Raw genomic sequence first — 17,192 nt, forward strand, 5'->3', positions numbered from 1 at the left:
TTGCAATTTTATTTTGTGCAAGTCGACGTCGCATCCTCTCCATTACAAGCGACCTCTGTTACCTCATGGCCAAGTCCAAGAAGAACAAGCAACCCGATCCGCCGTCGCTGGTCGAGGCCGGATCTGCCAAGAAGCGCAAGACTGAAAATGGTAGTGCACAGAGACGCAAACGTTCAAAGGCAACGGAAAACACCAATATGAGTAAAATCAAGGGGCAGCGATTCAATGGAAAGCTTGTGGTGCCGGAAAAGACGCGTGTTGCTGGAAAGCTTGTTAAACCGGCAGCAAAGAAGGCTAATGAGGGTGTGACCGAGGATGACTTTGCATCGTTCGGTTCTGACGATGAGGAAGCGGCAAGTGATGAGGAAGGCGTTCCTGCAGCGGAAAAAGCAGCGCTGTTTGACTCTGATTCTGAGCTGGCAGACGAGAATGACGACCCGCTTGCCGATGGATCTGACGACGATGTCATGTTGACGGACGAGGAAGAGGAGCAGGCACGCGGCATGTTTTCTGACTCTGATGACGAGGAACTCTTGACGGCTGCCAACATGGAGGCCATGTCTCGCAAGATTGACGAGGAGGAAGCCGAAGATGAGGAGCTTGCTGAGCAAGAATTGCTCGAACCCGGTATGGAGGCGCCTCAAATTCTGCCATCACAAGATGAATTGGATGCTGGTGGCAGTCAAGACCTCAAGGTGGTCTCATCACGTTTGCAAGAAATTGTGCGCGTGCTTTCAGACTTCAAGTCACTTGGAGAAGCGGGCAAGTCACGGCAAGAGTACGTTGATCAGTTCACACGCGATGTCATCACCTACTTTGGCTACTCGGAGTACCTCGCAGAGCGGTTCATTTCCTTCTTCTCACCAGGAGAAGCACTCGCCTTTTTCGAAGCTAATGAGACACCGCGACCTATTGTCATCCGTGTCAATACTCTCAAGACAACCAAGCGAGATCTCTCAAAAGCGCTCATTGACCGTGGTGTCAATCTCGGCGAAGTCGGCAAATGGACCAAATGTGCCTTGCAAATTCATGAGTCGACCGTGCCGATTGGTGCCACCCCTGAATACATGGCAGGTCACTACATTCTACAAGCAGCATCATCGCTCGTGCCCGTATTGGCGCTGAAACCTGTGTCTGGCGACAAGGTGCTCGACATGGCAGCAGCACCAGGCGGCAAGACCTCGTTCTTGGCACAAGAAATGAAGAATGGTGGAGTGATCATCGCAAATGAAGTCTCAAAGAGAAGACAAAAATCCCTTGTCGGCAATGTCGTTCGCATGGGTTGTCGCAATGTCGTTTCGGTTGGATTTGATGGTCGTGATTTCGGTGCCGGCAAGACTGGTGTCGGTGCCTTTGACAAGGTATTGCTTGATGCGCCTTGTTCAGGCACTGGTGTCATTCACAAGGATCCTTCCGTCAAGACGAACCGTACAGAGAAAGACTTCCAGGTGGTCTCGCAACTACAACGGCAGCTCTTGTTGTCTGCTATTGACAGTCTCAAGGTGGATGGTGTTGTTGTGTACTCGACCTGTTCAGTCATGATTGACGAGAATGAAATGGTGGTGGACTACGCGCTGCGCAATCGCAATGTCAAGCTGGAGAAAATTGAAGTGAACGTTGGTGAGCAAGGGCTTACAAGCTTCAAGGAAAAACGCTTCCATCCAACCCTCAACCTCACAAAGCGCTTCTACCCGCATGTACACAACATGGACGGCTTCTTCGTGTCGCGACTACGAAAACTTGGCAATGAAAAGGCGGCGACACCAGCAACAGTTAAGAATATCGCCAAGGCTGAGGAAGAAATTGACGCAACTGTTTTGGAACAGGTCGAGGAGGATGACGAGGGTGTTCCCGTATTTGACAATTCAGAGGATGATCAGATTATTGCAGAGGGACGTCGGCATGAGTTGCGTAAGAAGGGCAAGAGGATTGGCTCGAAACCCGTTGAAGAGGATCCGGCACCTGTGAAGCAGAGTAAGCCTGAGCCTACATTGAGCAAGCAGCCAAAGAAGCCAGCATTCAAGAAGGACCGGCCGAAGCCCAAGATTATCGATTATGGCAAGCCGCAGAAGTAGTGTTTATAGTGACACTATGCTGCGGGATTTGGATGTTCCTGGTCGCGGGATGACACTATATCCTGATACTACACTTCAATGGTCTATACAATCATCGTTCACCTTGTAGCTAAAGCAGAGCATATCGAAACACTCAAGGCAAAGCTTGTTGAGGCTTCTCAAGTCTACAGCAAGGACAAGGAAACTGTGAGTGCTTGAATATCAACGTCGCTGACGACAGATTTCATGGTTCGTTCACCAATCTGTGCAGAATCCTGCCGAATTTGCCATTATCGAGCGCTTTGATCAAGAGTCTTCCCAAGAAGAACACCTCACCAATCCCTACTGGAAGACGTTTGACCCTTACGTCAAGCCATTGCTTACTAAACCCATGGATTTGCGTCGCTTCGAAGAGCTCGACACGAGCAAGACTGTGCAAGTTCCAGAAAAGACTTGGTCGGCTACGGACTACACATTTTAATACATCTAATTGCCACCAAGCAGGTAGTGCGTTGCAGAACCCAAGTCATAGTTGAACTTTTCCAATGCAGACACGGACTTTTGGCGATCAAAGCCCATTTCCATGAGCTCAACGAGCATAGGATCGTCCGCTGCACTCACCTGGCGCGTGAGATCAGGCTTGGCGGGTTGAAGGGTGGCGCCGCTTGCTTGCACGGGAGTAGTCAATTGACCACCGTGCGAGTGAGGCGGGACAGCTGGTGGTGACTTGGCGTTGGCAGAGTCGACAAAGGCCGAGTCAAATGCACGTCCTGTAGATGTAGGCTGTCCAGTGATACCAAAGGCCTGTGCGGCAGTATTTGGCAAAGAAGGAGCCAGCGTGCTGCTGCGATCGCCAACAACACTCGAGTAGTGTGAAAAGTCGGACCAGTCTTGCGCGGGGCTGCCTGAGCGATTGCCATCGTGCAATGCATTGGGTGGTGGTAGCATGCTGGATCGGGCTGTTGGGGCGTCAAAGGTGGGATCAAACTCTTGTGACATGTAGGATTGATTGACTTCGTCTTCGTCCGCTTCTTGAGCTTCCTCAAGATCATCAAACTCATCCAGGTCGTCTTTTCGAGGTTTGGCAGAGTTTGCGCCAAGACTTGGGCCGGAACGCTCAGGCAGCAGGCCAGATAAGCCTTGTGGCTCTTTTGCTGGGACTGACGCAAGGTGAGTCGAGGTGCTGTTGTCTGCATAAACCGGAAGCCCTGCGGAAACGGGCGCTTCAGGAATAGATGCAGCTGGAGCAAACGCCCTAGCTCCTGGCTGCTCGACAGTCTCGTCATCGCTCGACTCGGCCTCTTCCGCAGCCTCGAGATGCTCAAAGCTGTCATCAGAGGCTGCCTTCTTGTCCTTTGCGTCATCCTTTTTGGAAAAGATGTTGCCCAAGAGCCCAGACAGACCTGAAGACTTTTTGTCTGTGCTGGAGGTGTCCTGTGGAATGGCGCGGTCTTCGTCATGAGGAGGATGGGCCAAGGTCTGTTGAACGGAGTGGGCATCCATTTGTTCTTCTCTAGCCAACGAACTTGGTTCCTGCACGGTCGGTGTACTCATACGCGACTGACTTGGGCTTTGTAAAGCCGAGGCAGGTGGCTGTGCCTGAACAGAAGTCCCTACTGAACCATCATCGCTGTGGGTGGACTTGAAACCGAGCAGACTTGGTCCACGAACGCCTTTGGGTTCTGTCGCTAGGGCTGGGGAGTCGACGCGTTCATCACGGGTAAAGGCATCTTCAGTGCTCCAATTTTGTGCTTGTGCAGCAATAGGTTGAGGCGAGTGAATGGCACGGGATGCTTCCGGTTGCGAGTGCAATTGCGACGCCTCGTTCTCAAACTCTGGAGCATTGTGTTCAAACGTCTGGAATTCTGCTGGTGCCGTATCGCGCGGAGCATCTTGCGGGATGTCACGGTCTGTGAATGCCGGCGGCTGGCTAAAGTTGGAGATACCTGATGGTGGGCCTCCGCTGAAGCTGTCAGTGAAACCAGCAGCTGGCGCAGCGTCGCTCGTGAATGCATCGGCAAAGGCAGGGTGGATCGCTTCAGATTGAGCCGTAGTTGGCGCCGTGTCATAGATTGACTCTGGAGATCTGCGAGCGCTTTGTGACTCGGAGGACTTGGCTGCATGTCCAAAGGCTACAGCTGCGGCACCAGCGCTCACTCCAGCAACCGCAGCTCCAGCAGCTGCCGTCTTGACGAAGGGGAAGGCGGGTCCTATGTCCGAGCCGTCATTGAGTCGTGCAAAGATGCCTGTAGGGCCGCTTATTGCCCGTGTGCTTTGAGTTTCGGGGCTTGCAGCACGATGGAACGGATTCATGCGGGTTGTGGTGGGTATCTCGGAAGGTGTCTCGGCAACAGGGCTATCAGCGCTCTCGGGAACCTGCTGTACAATAGATGGTACATCATGTTCAGGTGCAGCGGCCTGTTGTGCAGGGTGGTTAGAATGAGCTGCAATGGCAGCTCCCGCAGCGACTGGCACGGCAACAGCAGCGAGTGCTGCAGGCACAGCAGCAGATTTGGGCGAAAAGGCGGACTCCTTTTGTTCCTCTAGTGCTTTGGCCCGTTCAGCTTCAACAGCCTTGATTTTCTGCTCCATCTCAATGCGCTCCTTCTCTGCTGCAATTGCTTGTTGCTTTTCCTCTTCGATGCCCTGACGAATCTTTGCGTGCTCAGCTTCAAGCGTAGCGAGCTGCTTGTTGTTGATGGCCACCAGACCACGTTGCTGTTTTGTGTCCTTCTTCAGCGTTTCAAGCTGTGCTTTGAGCGTTGTACTTGCCTCATTTGCTAAACGAATCTTGTCCTTGATGGCTGCATTCTCGGCCTTGTCTTGAGCGAGCTGGGCAGTGAGTTGTTCATGATTTTGTCTGACTGCACCGAGAGATGCCTCAAGCAAAGAGGCTTCCTTGGCAAGCTCCTTATTTTCATTCCTGATTTGACCTTGCTCAGCCTGCATTTGACGGACAGCTGCAACTTCAGCATCATACATGCCGCGGACATTTGCGAGTCTTGCAGTCAAGTCTTGCTTTTGTGCTTTGAGCTGTCCAACATCTGCTTCCACTTGCGCACGCTCTTGCTTGGTAGCAGCATGCTGCTTATTGAGGGAGCTGATGCTGTTGTTGAGGTTGGCCAATTCCGTTGCGTCACCAGCATGGCGCAAGCTTTCCTGTGGTGCAGCGTCGCCTAGCAAGTCTGGATCCATACTTCGCTGGACGGGTGAAAAGTTGCGCGCTTGGGGTGCTTGCTGAATGGCTTGTCCAAAGCTGCTTGATGGAACAAATGCTGGCTTGCCGCCAAAACCACGATTGGAATCAACAGGCGAGACTGCTTGATCAATACCAAAGTTGTTGGCAAAGGCACCAACTGGCGGTGATTTCGAAGGAGCAGGCGCAAACGAGTCATTCAGACCAAACAAGTCTGCTGCGGCAGACGATGGGATGGGTGCTGATTGAGCTTGTGCTTCTGCAAAGACTGCTGCCGTGGGTGCCGCGACTTTTGGTCGCATTGCCGGAGGAATAAGGCTGGCTGGTAGCATATTGGGCAAGTCTTCACCACGCATTCGTATTTTTATGAGGTGCATGGCCACTGCAAATGAATCGGCATTCAGCATGCCAGAGTTGTCGACATCCGATAAATCCCAGACTTGTGCGAGCTCGTCTTCTGGTAGCTTTGACTGCACGAAAAAGCCAACAGCTTCTTCGCCTGTGATGTAGCCTTTGCTGTCCTTGTCGATGCCAGCAAAAAAGGTGTCATAATTGGCCTTATCATGAGGCTTAATATCCCACACTTCAGATCGAGGAGCGGGTGAAGCGCGACCAGGCGGTCCAGTGAGCTGTGTTCGAATTGGGCCCTGTCGCTGTCCAGAGAATTGCTGCTGCAAGGGCTCTTGTAAGCTCGAGACAGAAGGCTGCTGGCGCTGCGAGCGGGCAGAAGGAGGACCCCGCGCGGCCGCTTCAAACAGCGTCGGCGGCAAGGATGACGGAATACTCTTGAGCTGCCCATTCATGACGCCTTGAATCAAGTGCATGGCCACAATGAATTCCACCATATCGAGAGCACCACGTTGCTTTGTATCTGTCAAGGCCCAAATTTGGCCAAGCTGCTCAATAGGTAGATTCGCCTTTTGAAAGACTGTCTTGGCACGGTCTCCATCGAGCAATGGACTGGTAGGATTGACAGCCTGCCAGGTTTGAAGGTACTTGGCTCGGTCCTCGGGAGACAGTGGTTGTACGGCCCGCGCCTTGGGCGGCGCAGGGGCTTTCTGCATAGGAAATCCATCAAACCTTGGCAAAGCTCCAGCTGTTGTTAGCATGGCATTTGCGATAGAGACATACCCCGCTTGGCAAGACTCGCATCTGGGGCTTGTCCATTCTGCGCTTGCCCAATGAGCCGCAATGCGACGGAAAAGGATTGCGGCGTCAAGAAGCCTGTATTGTCCTTGTCTGAGATCTCCCAGATCTGGCCGAGCGTAGAGGAGGGCAGGCCAGACTTTTCAAAGAACTTGACGGCGACATCGCCGGTGATGACGCCGAGTCCTTCGGTATCTGCTGCTTTAAAGAGTTGTCCAAAGTAGCGCTTTTCGTCGGACGTTAGCGAAGGAGATTCTAAGGTTAATTGAGAAAGTGACAGGGCTGCATACCCTCGCCCGGTCCGCGTGCACTCATGGTGTTGTTGGGTGCTGTCTGTTGAAATGACGATACTACAGCACTAAACTGTCAGGTTGAGCCAATTCCTGCCTGTTGAACTTGATGTAGACCACTTCCGCCTGATTGATGAGTGTATAGACGACTACAAGGATAGCTAGTATTCAAGTAGAGATATTATCTCATGAATAGATGCTGACTCAGCAACGGAGACATCAGTCCAGCCCCGACGTCAACATCTGACATCCAGAGTCCAGACACTCCACAATTCGCCATTCAGCGCCTCAAGAACCTCCAACGCCAGCTCTCGAGCCGACCAAGCCGCTCCTTCCCCATTGCAAGCCAGCTCGAGATGACTGACTTGCTCTCCAAGAAGTTTGGCCCAGAAACGATCAACTTCTTCGCCGGCTCGACTCTCAATCGCTTCTCCTTCAAGCGAACAGATCATGCCTTTTTGTCGGCCTCATTGCTGGATCCAACAACGCGATTTGTAACGTTCAATCAACTCGACCCGCTCGCTGATAAAGACGGCAAGCTTGTGTTGCTCGAGCACAAGGATGTGAGGGACATTATCGGCAACCCATACGAAGTCTCGGATGCCGACAAGATTGCGTCGTGGTCTGCAGAGGATGATACGTCCATCGTCATCTTTCTCGGCCTAGATGAAAGCAAGCCTACTGCACAAGGTGGCGAGGCATTTTTCGCTGTGGACGTTACGCCATTGCCGAAGCAAAAGGAAGAAGCCAAAAAAGCCTTTATCGAAACGCAAACAGCTGCTGGGCTGTCCTTTAAAAATGTTCGTGTGGGTGTCAAGATGGCCCAGCATGAAGCAGCCATGGTGGCAATGGGCCGTTCGCTGATTGATTGGAATGCACGAAATGGATACTGCTCTGGCTGCGGCGGCAAAACGATCGGTGTGTGGGCCGGTGCGAAACGACAGTGTCCAGACAAGGATCGTGTTTCTGGAGATCGTCTACCTTGCTTTTCCCGAAAGGGCTTGCATAACTTCCAGTATCCCCGAACCGATGCTGTCATTATCATGGGCATTCTCTCAAAAGATGGCAAAAGAATGCTTCTTGGACGGCAAAAGGTATGGCCTGCAGGCATGTTTAGTTGCTTGGCTGGCTTTATTGAGCCTGGCGAGTCGCTGGAAGAAGCTGTGCGTCGCGAAGTATGGGAGGAGAGTGGTGTCAAGGTTTCGCGGGTGCAATACGCCAGCTCCCAGCCTTGGCCATTCCCATCAAACCTCATGATTGGGTGTATCGGTGTTGCCGAGGAAGAGACAATTGACTTGGGGAATGACCCGGAGCTGGAAAAGGCACAGTGGTTCTCTCGCGATGAGCTGAGCAAGGCTGGTGAGATGGGTATTGATGGTGGTGGCGACAAGGAAGCCACAGTGTCTGTGCCACCAGGCATGGCCATTGCACGCAAGTTGATTGATTGCTTTGTACGGGATGACTGGTCCTTGTAATCACCTTTTGCCGCCGAAAATATTGCGTCCCGTCGCCTCATTTTGTCGTCGTTTTGCGTCGCGTGCTTCCAGAGCAAGTCGTCCTGCTTTTTCTCTTGGATCAATGAGCTCGAGTTCCATCCGTTCTTTGTAGGTCAGGTCCTTGCCGCGCAAGTCTTTAAAGACGAGCTGATGCGATAAAAAGTCGGCGTCGTCTACATCTGCTTCCTGAGTTGTCTCGCAAGATTCGCACTGTGGGACGCCATGGAGTTTACATGGCAAATGAGAGGTTGCAACAGTGTGTGTTGGTCCTGCAGAAGCAAGTCGTGATTGAAACGTAGATAGACGCGCCAATGTATCTTGCTCGCCAAGTTTTGCTCGCGCTTTGCGTCCTCCTACCAATGCCTTTTGTTTGTATGCATTTCGTGCTTGTTCTAGTGCAGAGAGTGGTGCTTGGACGGGTTCAGCTTGTTTTGTTGTGCGTTTACGCTTGAGGGATGCTTCGAGGGCGGCAATTTGGGCTTGCACTGCGTCTTGCTCTGTGTCTTTGGCAATTTGCTTTGCGTCTTGCTTGGGGCCTGCCTTAGCCGCGGCTGTAGTTACTGGTGGTGGAGGCGGTTCACTCAAAGTTGGTTTGGGCATAGGCTGCTTCCGCTTGCCCTTTGGCAATACCAGCTCACTTTCGTCGTCTGCAAAGCTCAGTAGCCTCTTATTGCCAACCACCTGCTTGACAGACTTTTTCGCTTCTTCTTGTACAGGTGCAGTTCTAGGAACCATATCGTCAAATGGATTGACCAAGACTTGTGCACCTGTGATACGTGTCGGGTATCGTGGTCGATCCGACTCCTCCAACTCGCTCTTGCCAATCCGATCGACATTATATATTGTATTTCCAACGACCTTTCCAAAAAGAGTATTCCGCTCTTGCAACTCTGGCGTTGCAGCAAGCGTGATGAAGAACTGCGAGCCATTGTCGTTGGGTTTGCCGGTATTGGCCATTCCCAGCAGTCCACGTCTGTTATACTTTAAGCGAGCGTGGAATTCATCCTTGAAGGGGGCATCCCAGATAGACTGCCCACCTGTCCCTGTGCCTGTAGGGTCACCAGCCTGAATACAAAAGCCAGGGACAATTCTATGGAAGCTTGTTGTTTGCATGTAGCCTTCTAAGCAGAGCTGAATAAAGTTGCGGCAAGCGAGTGGACATTCTTTAGAAAAGAGCTCAATCTCTACGTCTCCCTTGGTCGTCTGCAGCAGGACTTTGCCGTGCGCTGGCGGCTCTGTGATGTAGAGGGAGGACATGCCAGCTCCTGGTCTTGCATAGACTTGCTGCGTGGTTGTGGTGCCCCTGCTGCTGAAATTTGACGTCGAGACTCTACAACTGTGGATACTACACACCATGGACTCCCTTTCGCCGCAAGAGGCCCGCGTCTTTGAGCAGCTCGTCCAGTCAAAGCAGCAGAAGGAGTACATGCGGGTATGCTTCCATTCTAAAAAACAAGTCTAACGACAGATGTACTCAAACCTCGTCGAGCGGTGCTTTTCCGACTGTGTCAATGATTTTACGAGCAAGTCTCTGAGCGGCAAGGAAGAATCCTGCCTGGAGAAGTGCGCAGAAAAGTTTCTCAAGCACAGCGAGCGTATTGGACAGCGTTTCGCAGAGGAGAATGCCAATATGATGGGCAAGTAGCTACCTAGTCTAAGCATCCATCTTCTTTTGCATGTAGAGGCCCGCTGGGTCTTCCTTAAAGGGCTTGTAAATGGGCTTCTTCTTATCCCATGGCTCATTGCCCTCGCGTGTTCCAGGCACCACCTTTTGAATGTTCTGGCGTTAGCAGTCGACATGGTGGATGGGACGCACCATCTTTTGAAAGACACACTTGTTGAGCGCATGCTCAGCCGGCCGACACTGGTGAAACTCCTGATTTCGCTGATCCAAACACTTCCAGTGCGCTTCAAACGCTTCCTTGCACGATGCTTGGACTTGTTCCAATACACCGCTCGCGCATCGGGTGACTTTTCTACCGGCAGCCAGGCACGGCGCTTCGTCCTTGCCGGCGTTTTCTGCCTTGCAGAGCATGAAATCATCGTTGTAGGCACCGCATTTAGCACCGATGAAGAAGGAGACCGACTTGAGAGGAGCAGAGGAAGCGCCTACTTCGTCGACGTGAGGGATGCTGTTGGGCATCGGTGTCGGGTCAATGAGCACACTGTTGTTAGTTGGTTCTTTGTACATGGACTAGACTACTTCTGATTGAACTGCGCTTCTCTGTATGTCGCCCTGCTGTTAGCCTTGATCAAGCGGAAGCAGGCCCGTACATGTTGTGTGTGGTTCTGGTTGTGCGAGGAAACAACGCAGACACTTCACCAGATACCTCATGGCCTTTTCTTTCGGTAGGCTTCGAAAGACGAGCGAGACATGCTGACAGTAGGCACGCCAGCGGCGAGTAATCCAGGTCAATCATCCACCCCGTCCTTCAGTAAGCCGTCTATGACACGTTCTATGCTGATACCAGGTTTCGGCAACAACGCGTCGACGCCAGCACCAACAGGCGGCTTTTCCTTTGTACCGTCGCAGCCTCCTGCTGCATCTCCCGGTGGCTTTAGCTTTGGACAAAAGAGAGAGTCGGACGGGCAGCAACAGCAACAGCAGCAGCAGAAGCCTGCTTTTTCCTTCGGTGCACCTGCTGCGAAGAGCAATAATGTGAGTAGTCCGAGTAATCTGTTTGGCTCGTCGACGCCGGCTTTTGGGACTCAGCAGGCTTCAAGTAACCTCACTGGATCTACGCAGCCTGCCAGTAACCTCTTTGGGTCTACAAACCAAGGACAGACGCAGCAGCCATCGAATCTCTTTGGGTCTACACAAGGACAGACGCAATCGAGTCTCTTTGGACAAGCTCAGCCAAATCTCTTGCAATCTACTAGTTCTCCTCAGCAGCAGCAACCGCTTGCACAGTCTTTCTTTGGTGCTGCCTCCATCCAGCCTCAATTCTCATGGTCGCGCCCTAGTGCTCCATCGCTGACGATGCCTACCTTTACCCCTCAACCAGCAGTCTTGCAATCCTCTATTACCAAGACAGCTCCAGAACAATCCTACGGCCCCGGTCAACCCTCCAGCATCGCTGACCAATTCACAAAACTCAAAGACGCCTGGGATCCGACCTCGCAGGATTGTCGATTTCAATCCTACTTTTACAATCGCGTTGATCCAGGCCTCGCTGCACTCTACACGAGACCCAACAACTTCCCCTTGGGGCTATGGGAAGAAGCTGTTGCGCAACGACCCGATGATTCAGTTGTTCCCGTACTAGCAACTGGCTTTCAAGACTTACAAGCACGCAGTGCGCTGCAAGATCAACAAGTGCATGCCTACCGCGTTCGCATCCACGAAATCGCAGCATCCCTCAAACAACTCGGTGATCGACACGCCGTGTATGCAGAACCAGCGTGCAATAGTCTGCAGAAACGTGGAAGGGTCGCTCAAGCGCGTCTCTTGGCACTGGCTGCACGCGTTCAAGTCTTGAAATCACGCGGCTATGCACTGCGTCCTGAAGAGGCAACGCTGCAAACACGCCTGGAAACACTAAGGTCTGCAAAACCTGGCGGATTGCAAGATCCAGCAACGTTTGGTAGGTTGGAAGAGTGTCGTGCAAAGCTGGTGTTGCTCAAACAACGCGAACAACAGGTTGCCCTGCAAATCAAGTCGCGTGGTCATCAATCACGCGTGCAGCTGGAGGATATCGATGCGTTTGTGCAAGTGTTGCAGGATGGTCAAGCAGGCCTGCAATTCCTAACACGCACCTTACAGCAAGATCTCGAGCACGTTGAGCAAGTGAAACGGCAATTAGAACGATAGGATAAGCAATAGTCTAGTACTCTTCCTGACCTGCCTCTTCCTCATCATCATCGACGGAATCCTGACCGACCTCTGCGTAATCACGCTCCAATGCAGCCAGATCCTCCCTCGCTTCAGAGAATTCACCTTCCTCCATACCTTCACCGACATACCAGTGCACAAATGCACGTCGCGCATACATCAAGTCAAACTTGCGATCCAATCGCGACCAGGCCTCAGCAATAGCAGTGGTGTTGGACAACATAGTAACAGCTCGCTTGACTTGTGCCAAATCACCATCCTTGACTTGCACAGGAGGTTGGTAGCAGATACCAATCTTGAAACCCGTTGGACACCAGTCAACAAACTGAATGGTACGTTTCGTCTTGGTGGTAGCAACGGCAGCTTGCACGTCCTTAGGAACGACATCACCACGGTAGAGCATGACACATGCCATGTATTTGCCATTACGCGGATCACACTTGACCATTTGGTTTGCAGGATCAAAGCAAGCATTCGTAATCTCTGCCACAGAGTTGGCTTCATGGAATGCCTTGGCTGCTGAAATCACAGGCGCATAGGTGACCAATGGGAAGTGGATACGTGGGTAGGGCACCAAGTTTGTCTGGAATTCATTGAGGTCGACGTTGAGGGATCCATCGAATCTGAGGGAAGCCGTGATGGAGGAGACGACTTGTGCAATGATGCGGTTGAGGTTTTCAGTGGATGGACGCTGAATGTCGAGGTTGCGACGGCAAATGTCGTAGATGGCTTCATTGTCCACCATGAATGAACAATCAGAGTGCTCGAGCGTTGTGTGTGTCGTCAAAATCGAATTGTACGGTTCAACCACCGAGGCAGAGAGTTGTGGTGCAGGGTACACGGAAAACTCGAGCTTGGATTTCTTACCATAGTCCACAGAGAGACGCTCCAGCAGCAATGCACCAAAGCCAGAACCGGTACCACCACCAAAGGAGTGGAAGGCAAGGAATCCCTGCAAGCCAGAGCAGTTGTCTGCCACGCGTCGAATACGATCCATGACGGTATCGACGAGCTCCTTGCCAACGGTGTAGTGGCCACGAGCATAGTTGTTGGCTGCGTCTTCCTTGCCGCTAATCATTTGTTCTGGGTGAAACAAGTCTCGGTACGCGCCATTCTTGACTTCATCAATGACATTGGGTTCGAGATCGACGTAGATGCTTCGTGGGACGTGCTTGCCCTCGCCTACTGTCAGCAGGTAAATTTTTGGTAGGTTGAAGGCGTACCTGTTTCGGAGAAGAAGGTGGAGAAGCCGTCGTCTCGTGGTCCTGCGAGCTTTTCAGGCGAGAAACGACCATCTGGCTGGATGCCGTGTTCGAGGCAGTAGAGCTGTGGTCAGAGAAGCAGAGAAGAATAGGACGCGACGTACTTCCCAGCAGGCGTTTCCGATTTGGACTCCTGCTTGTCCGACGTGGAGGGAGATGACTTCTCGCTGTCTGTTAGCTGAGTAGATGAGATGCACGACGTACGACCATGATGCTGGCTGGAGATGATGTGGTTGATGGGTGTGCTGCGTCTCTTCTCTTGCGTGTTGTTGACTGGCGGATTGCGGGTGCGAGTTGGCTGCTGGACCATTTCGCGTCGACAGGAAATCAAGTGAAGTCAATACTTATAGTAGTATAGTAGTAGTAATAGTAGTATAGTAGCAGCATAAGAGATGAGCAGAGCAGCTACGTCCTCCCAGCTAGCCAGCCACTCAGGTCCATGTTCTGCAACCGCTCAACAGGATTCACCACCTGCTCCCCCTGCTGCTCCCGTGTCTTCTCTCGCATGCTTTCCATCTCTGCAATCCCATCAGGATCCATCCACGCCGTCAACTTCGGCAGCCCAAACAAGCTAAACACCATCACAATCCCAATCCAAACAAGCGGACTCTTGAGCATCTTGAGGGGATTCAAACTCGGTCGTGGCGTGTAAAAGTCAACCGTTCCTTTCGGCATCACTTGTAGTGGCAATGCTTGAAGTGCGCCAACAGCAGACCACGGCGTCCCTACTTTTTGTAGCCAAACCTTGACTTCCTCACCTACATCCACGCGATAGTGTTCGCGATTGAGGGATGGTCCATACAGGCTATAACTGCCTGGCACAATCTCTGTAAATGCAAAACTTCCATCTGCCGATACTTTCGCCGTATACGTCTGTTCAGCGCTTGACAGCCGCAAAGTTTCAAAAGCCTGGAAACCTCCTTGAACAGCAGGTTGCTGTGCAGTAGCAGCTCTACTATAAGCAGTCCCGTTCAGGTGAGCAGCAGCACAAACACTCAAAAGCAGCAAGAATAGCATGTGTCGTCTGTGGTCGTAACATTGATTTGGCTATAAACTTTTTTAAGAAAGTCACAAAGTTGGCATCTAGTCGAGTTCCTCAACAACAGGGCCATCACCACCAGCAGCGGCACCACCTGGAGCACCGGGCATGCCACCAGGCATACCACCGGGCATACCGCCTGGAGCACCACCAGGTGCACCGCCAGAAGCCTGGTATGCAGCCGTCATGATAGGGTTGGCAACACCCTCGAGTTCCTTTTGCTGAGCATCAAACTCATCCTTCGTTGCAGTCTGGTTACCCTCGAGCCACTCGATCGTCTCCTTGATCTTGGCAGACAACTTGGTCTTGTCCTCATCCGGGATCGTCAACTTGCCGTCATCGACAGTTTGCTTGAGTGAGTAGGCGTATGACTCCAAACCATTCTTGGATTGCACACGCTCCACCTCAGCCTTGTCCTCATCAGCATACTTTTCAGCCTCAGAGACCATGCGCTCAATCTCCTCCTTGGACAAACGTCCCTTGTCGTTGGTAATGACAATGTTGTTGGTCTTGCCCGTTCCCTTTTCAGTGGCAGAAATGTTGAGGATCGAGTTGGCATCCACATCAAATGTCACCTCAATCTGTGGAACACCACGAGGAGCAGGTGGAATACCAGTCAAGTCAAACTTGCCGAGCAAGTTGCAGTCCTTGGTACGTGCACGCTCACCTTCAAACACCTGAATCAACACACCAGGCTGGTTGTCGCTGTAGGTAGAAAAGGTCTCCGACTTCTTTGTAGGAATCGTCGTGTTGCGTGTAATGAGGGGTGTCATCACACCACCGGCAGTCTCAATACCCATAGAGAGTGGTGCAACATCGAGCAAGAGCAAGTCCTGGGTCTTTTCTGAAGTGTCGCCAGACAAAATAGCAGCTTGGACGGCAGCACCGTATGCAACAGCCTCATCAGGGTTGATGGTCTTGTTGAGCTCCTTGCCGTTGAAGAAGTCAGAGACAAGCTTCTGGACACGTGGGATACGGGTCGATCCACCAACAAGCACAATCTCATCCACACTCGACTTGTCCATCTTGGCATCACGCAACACCTTCTCAACAGGCTCCATGGTACCGCGGAACAAGTCTGCACAAAGCTCCTCGAACCTGGCACGCGTAATGCTGGTGTAAAAGTCGGTTCCCTCAAAGAGCGAGTCAATCTCAATCGATGTCTGTGCCGATGAGGAAAGTGTACGCTTGGCACGCTCGCAAGCAGTACGCAAACGACGCAGAGCACGAGCATTTGTAGTCAAATCCTTCTTGAACTTGCGCTTGAACTCAGTGCAGAAGTGTGTAACGAGACGGTTGTCAAAGTCTTCACCACCGAGATGTGTGTCACCGGCAGTAGACTTGACCTCAAAGATGCCATCTTCAATGGTGAGGAGCGATACATCAAAGGTACCACCACCCAAATCGAAGATGAGCACGTTTTGCTCCTTCTGTCCCTTCCTGTCGAGACCGTATGCAATAGCAGCAGCAGTAGGCTCGTTGATGATTCGCAAAACATTCATACCGGCAATGAGACCGGCATCCTTGGTTGCTTGACGCTGGGAGTCGTTGAAGTAGGCAGGAACAGTGACAACAGCGTTCGTTACCTTGGTACCGAGGTATGCTTCAGCAGTCTCACGCATCTTTGTAAGGACCATTGAAGAGATTTCCTCGGGTGTGAATTCCTTCTTCTCACCCTTGAACTCCACCTCGATGACGGGTTTTGATGCCTTGTCGATGACCTTGAATGGCCAGTGCTTCATGTCTGCTTGCACCTCGCTGTCTGCAAAGTTGCGGCCAATGAGACGCTTCGCATCGAAGACTGTGTTGTGTGGGTTCATGGCGACTTGGTTCTTGGCGGCATCACCAATCAACCTCTCGGTATCGTTGAAAGCGACGTACGACGGTGTTGTACGGTTTCCCTGGTCATTCGCGATGATGTCGACGTTGTTATGTTGGAAGATGGCGACACATGAGTATGTAGTGCCGAGATCGATTCCGATGGCTTTTCCTGTTTTGGCTGCCATTATGTGTTGTGTAAGCTGATTGGTAGTTGCAGAATGAGTTTCCTCGAGACTGGTGGTATAGGGGAAGAGAGGGAGGGCGGCGGGTGGTGTGGTTATGTATGGCTGCTCTGGTTCTTCCACAGACTTCTTTCGCCGCCCATCTCGTCGCACATCGAATTTTCTGGAAGTTTGCGCCTCAGATGGGCAGCTACAGCATATGCTACTATGTGCTGGAATATGCTACTCATTGCTGGAATATGCTACTCATTGCTGGATCATCGCGCATTTTCTTCATCAAGCCCAGCTCTATTCCTGTCATCATGGTCACAAGTCTATACTATCTCAATCCATGAAGCTCTCCAAGACTACTCAAACTCTTGACGCACCAAGTTGTCAACCTCGCCAGCTTGCATCAGAGAATACCAGTATTGGCATGATGTTGCTGGTGAAATCGGCGTGCGTAAGGGCGGTTTTGAGCGAGACGCCTTGCATCAGATTTCCTACAATACCAAGTGATCGGTCGTGCTGCCAGTCATCATGAATGTGGCCTCATTATGTTGCCTCTCTATTGGCATGAAGCTTCTCGACCTCTGCAGCTGTTGAGAGCAAGGCCATTCTCTTCATCTCATAAGATGAGGGCACCACTATCGTCCCTTTCGATGGCCAAGGTCGCAGCTGAAGAGACGAATCAGCATGCGTTCACCAGGAGCTTGCAATGCCGTATGCCAGCTCTCGTGACGCCACCTCTACGGCAAATCCTTAGGTTCTCTGTTGACGAGTCAGAAGGAAACGGGATTGTAGTCAAGGGTCTATTGTCAGCAATTCACGTCAGGTACGCAGACTAGTGCATACAACACGAGCGGGTTCTTCTGCGCACAAGCAACAACATCGT

At 51.9% G+C, this 17,192-nt stretch overlaps 11 protein-coding genes across 11 annotated transcripts; 5 read left to right on the top strand and 6 right to left on the bottom strand.

Moving 5' to 3' along the window:
• The first annotated feature begins 52 nt into the window (after positions 1 to 52).
• On the top strand, positions 53 to 2,535 carry BCR37DRAFT_372614 (NOL1/NOP2/sun family-domain-containing protein). Its single transcript, XM_040868357.1, has 2 exons — positions 53 to 2,261; positions 2,296 to 2,535. Exon 1 carries the CDS (start codon positions 66 to 68, stop codon positions 2,073 to 2,075), a length of 2,010 nt encoding a protein of 669 aa, XP_040722005.1. The 5' UTR covers positions 53 to 65; the 3' UTR covers positions 2,076 to 2,261; positions 2,296 to 2,535.
• BCR37DRAFT_352727 (uncharacterized protein) lies at positions 2,154 to 2,535 on the top strand (the record flags this gene model as incomplete). The annotated part of the gene is made up of 2 exons (XM_040868151.1): positions 2,154 to 2,261; positions 2,296 to 2,535. 2 exons carry the CDS (start codon positions 2,154 to 2,156, stop codon positions 2,533 to 2,535), a joined length of 348 nt encoding a protein of 115 aa, XP_040722006.1.
• A 2,108-nt stretch (positions 2,536 to 4,643) lies between these two features.
• On the bottom strand, positions 4,644 to 6,643 carry BCR37DRAFT_332056 (uncharacterized protein; the record flags this gene model as incomplete). Its single annotated transcript, XM_040867049.1, has 2 exons — positions 4,644 to 6,346; positions 6,382 to 6,643. Coding segments are annotated over 2 exons (1,965 nt in total), but the record flags the coding sequence as incomplete, so codon positions are not given.
• A 162-nt stretch (positions 6,644 to 6,805) lies between these two features.
• Positions 6,806 to 8,485, top strand: BCR37DRAFT_384470 (hydrolase, NUDIX family protein). The gene has a single exon (XM_040870239.1). The coding sequence runs from the start codon at positions 7,043 to 7,045 to the stop codon at positions 8,159 to 8,161; it is 1,119 nt and encodes a 372-aa protein (XP_040722008.1). The 5' UTR covers positions 6,806 to 7,042; the 3' UTR covers positions 8,162 to 8,485.
• Positions 8,486 to 8,905: 420 nt separating this feature from the next.
• On the bottom strand, positions 8,906 to 9,439 carry BCR37DRAFT_372619 (cyclophilin-like domain-containing protein; the record flags this gene model as incomplete). The annotated part of the gene is made up of 1 exon (XM_040868358.1): positions 8,906 to 9,439. A coding segment is annotated over one exon (534 nt), but the record flags the coding sequence as incomplete, so codon positions are not given.
• Positions 9,440 to 9,505: 66 nt separating this feature from the next.
• On the top strand, positions 9,506 to 10,301 carry BCR37DRAFT_384471 (mitochondrial import inner membrane translocase subunit TIM9). Its single transcript, XM_040870240.1, has 2 exons — positions 9,506 to 9,614; positions 9,651 to 10,301. The coding sequence occupies exons 1-2, from the start codon at positions 9,537 to 9,539 to the stop codon at positions 9,825 to 9,827; spliced, it is 255 nt and encodes an 84-aa protein (XP_040722010.1). The 5' UTR covers positions 9,506 to 9,536; the 3' UTR covers positions 9,828 to 10,301.
• On the bottom strand, positions 9,837 to 10,474 carry BCR37DRAFT_372624 (NADH-ubiquinone oxidoreductase subunit; the record flags this gene model as incomplete). The annotated part of the gene is made up of 3 exons (XM_040868359.1): positions 10,457 to 10,474; positions 9,999 to 10,418; positions 9,837 to 9,962 (listed from the first exon to the last, which is right to left on the bottom strand). Exons 2-3 carry the CDS (start codon positions 10,371 to 10,373, stop codon positions 9,837 to 9,839), a joined length of 501 nt encoding a protein of 166 aa, XP_040722011.1. The 5' UTR covers positions 10,374 to 10,418; positions 10,457 to 10,474.
• Positions 10,475 to 10,498: 24 nt separating this feature from the next.
• Positions 10,499 to 12,032, top strand: BCR37DRAFT_384474 (nucleoporin complex subunit 54-domain-containing protein). Its single transcript, XM_040870241.1, has 3 exons — positions 10,499 to 10,531; positions 10,570 to 10,617; positions 10,654 to 12,032. The coding sequence occupies exons 1-3, from the start codon at positions 10,516 to 10,518 to the stop codon at positions 11,991 to 11,993; spliced, it is 1,404 nt and encodes a 467-aa protein (XP_040722012.1). The 5' UTR covers positions 10,499 to 10,515; the 3' UTR covers positions 11,994 to 12,032.
• Positions 12,007 to 13,586, bottom strand: BCR37DRAFT_403890 (uncharacterized protein; the record flags this gene model as incomplete). The annotated part of the gene is made up of 4 exons (XM_040872041.1): positions 12,007 to 13,196; positions 13,238 to 13,340; positions 13,381 to 13,439; positions 13,481 to 13,586. The coding sequence occupies 4 exons, from the start codon at positions 13,584 to 13,586 to the stop codon at positions 12,007 to 12,009; spliced, it is 1,458 nt and encodes a 485-aa protein (XP_040722013.1).
• Positions 13,428 to 14,549, bottom strand: BCR37DRAFT_222436 (uncharacterized protein). Its single transcript, XM_040866468.1, has one exon. It carries the CDS (start codon positions 14,291 to 14,293, stop codon positions 13,682 to 13,684), a length of 612 nt encoding a protein of 203 aa, XP_040722014.1. The 5' UTR covers positions 14,294 to 14,549; the 3' UTR covers positions 13,428 to 13,681.
• BCR37DRAFT_389909 (heat shock protein SSA2) lies at positions 14,360 to 16,321 on the bottom strand (the record flags this gene model as incomplete). Its single annotated transcript, XM_040870784.1, has 1 exon — positions 14,360 to 16,321. One exon carries the CDS (start codon positions 16,319 to 16,321, stop codon positions 14,360 to 14,362), a length of 1,962 nt encoding a protein of 653 aa, XP_040722015.1.
• Positions 16,322 to 17,192: the final 871 nt, after the last annotated feature.

This window comes from Protomyces lactucae-debilis (genome assembly GCF_002105105.1).
Source record: "Protomyces lactucae-debilis strain 12-1054 chromosome Unknown BCR37scaffold_30, whole genome shotgun sequence".
In the NCBI taxonomy this organism is placed as follows: domain Eukaryota; kingdom Fungi; phylum Ascomycota; class Taphrinomycetes; order Taphrinales; family Protomycetaceae; genus Protomyces; species Protomyces lactucae-debilis.

Coding starts and splice junctions, on each gene's coding strand:
- BCR37DRAFT_372614 (XM_040868357.1), top strand. CDS start 66: ATGGCCAAGTCCAAGAAGAACAAGCAACCCGATCCGCCGTCGCTGGTC.
- BCR37DRAFT_384470 (XM_040870239.1), top strand. CDS start 7,043: ATGACTGACTTGCTCTCCAAGAAGTTTGGCCCAGAAACGATCAACTTC.
- BCR37DRAFT_384471 (XM_040870240.1), top strand. CDS start 9,537: ATGGACTCCCTTTCGCCGCAAGAGGCCCGCGTCTTTGAGCAGCTCGTC. Junction 9,615..9,650: donor AGCAGAAGGAGTACATGCGG/GTATGCTTCCAT, acceptor GTCTAACGACAG/ATGTACTCAAACCTCGTCGA.
- BCR37DRAFT_384474 (XM_040870241.1), top strand. Junction 10,618..10,653: donor ATCATCCACCCCGTCCTTCA/GTAAGCCGTCTA, acceptor TGCTGATACCAG/GTTTCGGCAACAACGCGTCG.
- BCR37DRAFT_222436 (XM_040866468.1), bottom strand. CDS start 14,293: ATGCTATTCTTGCTGCTTTTGAGTGTTTGTGCTGCTGCTCACCTGAAC.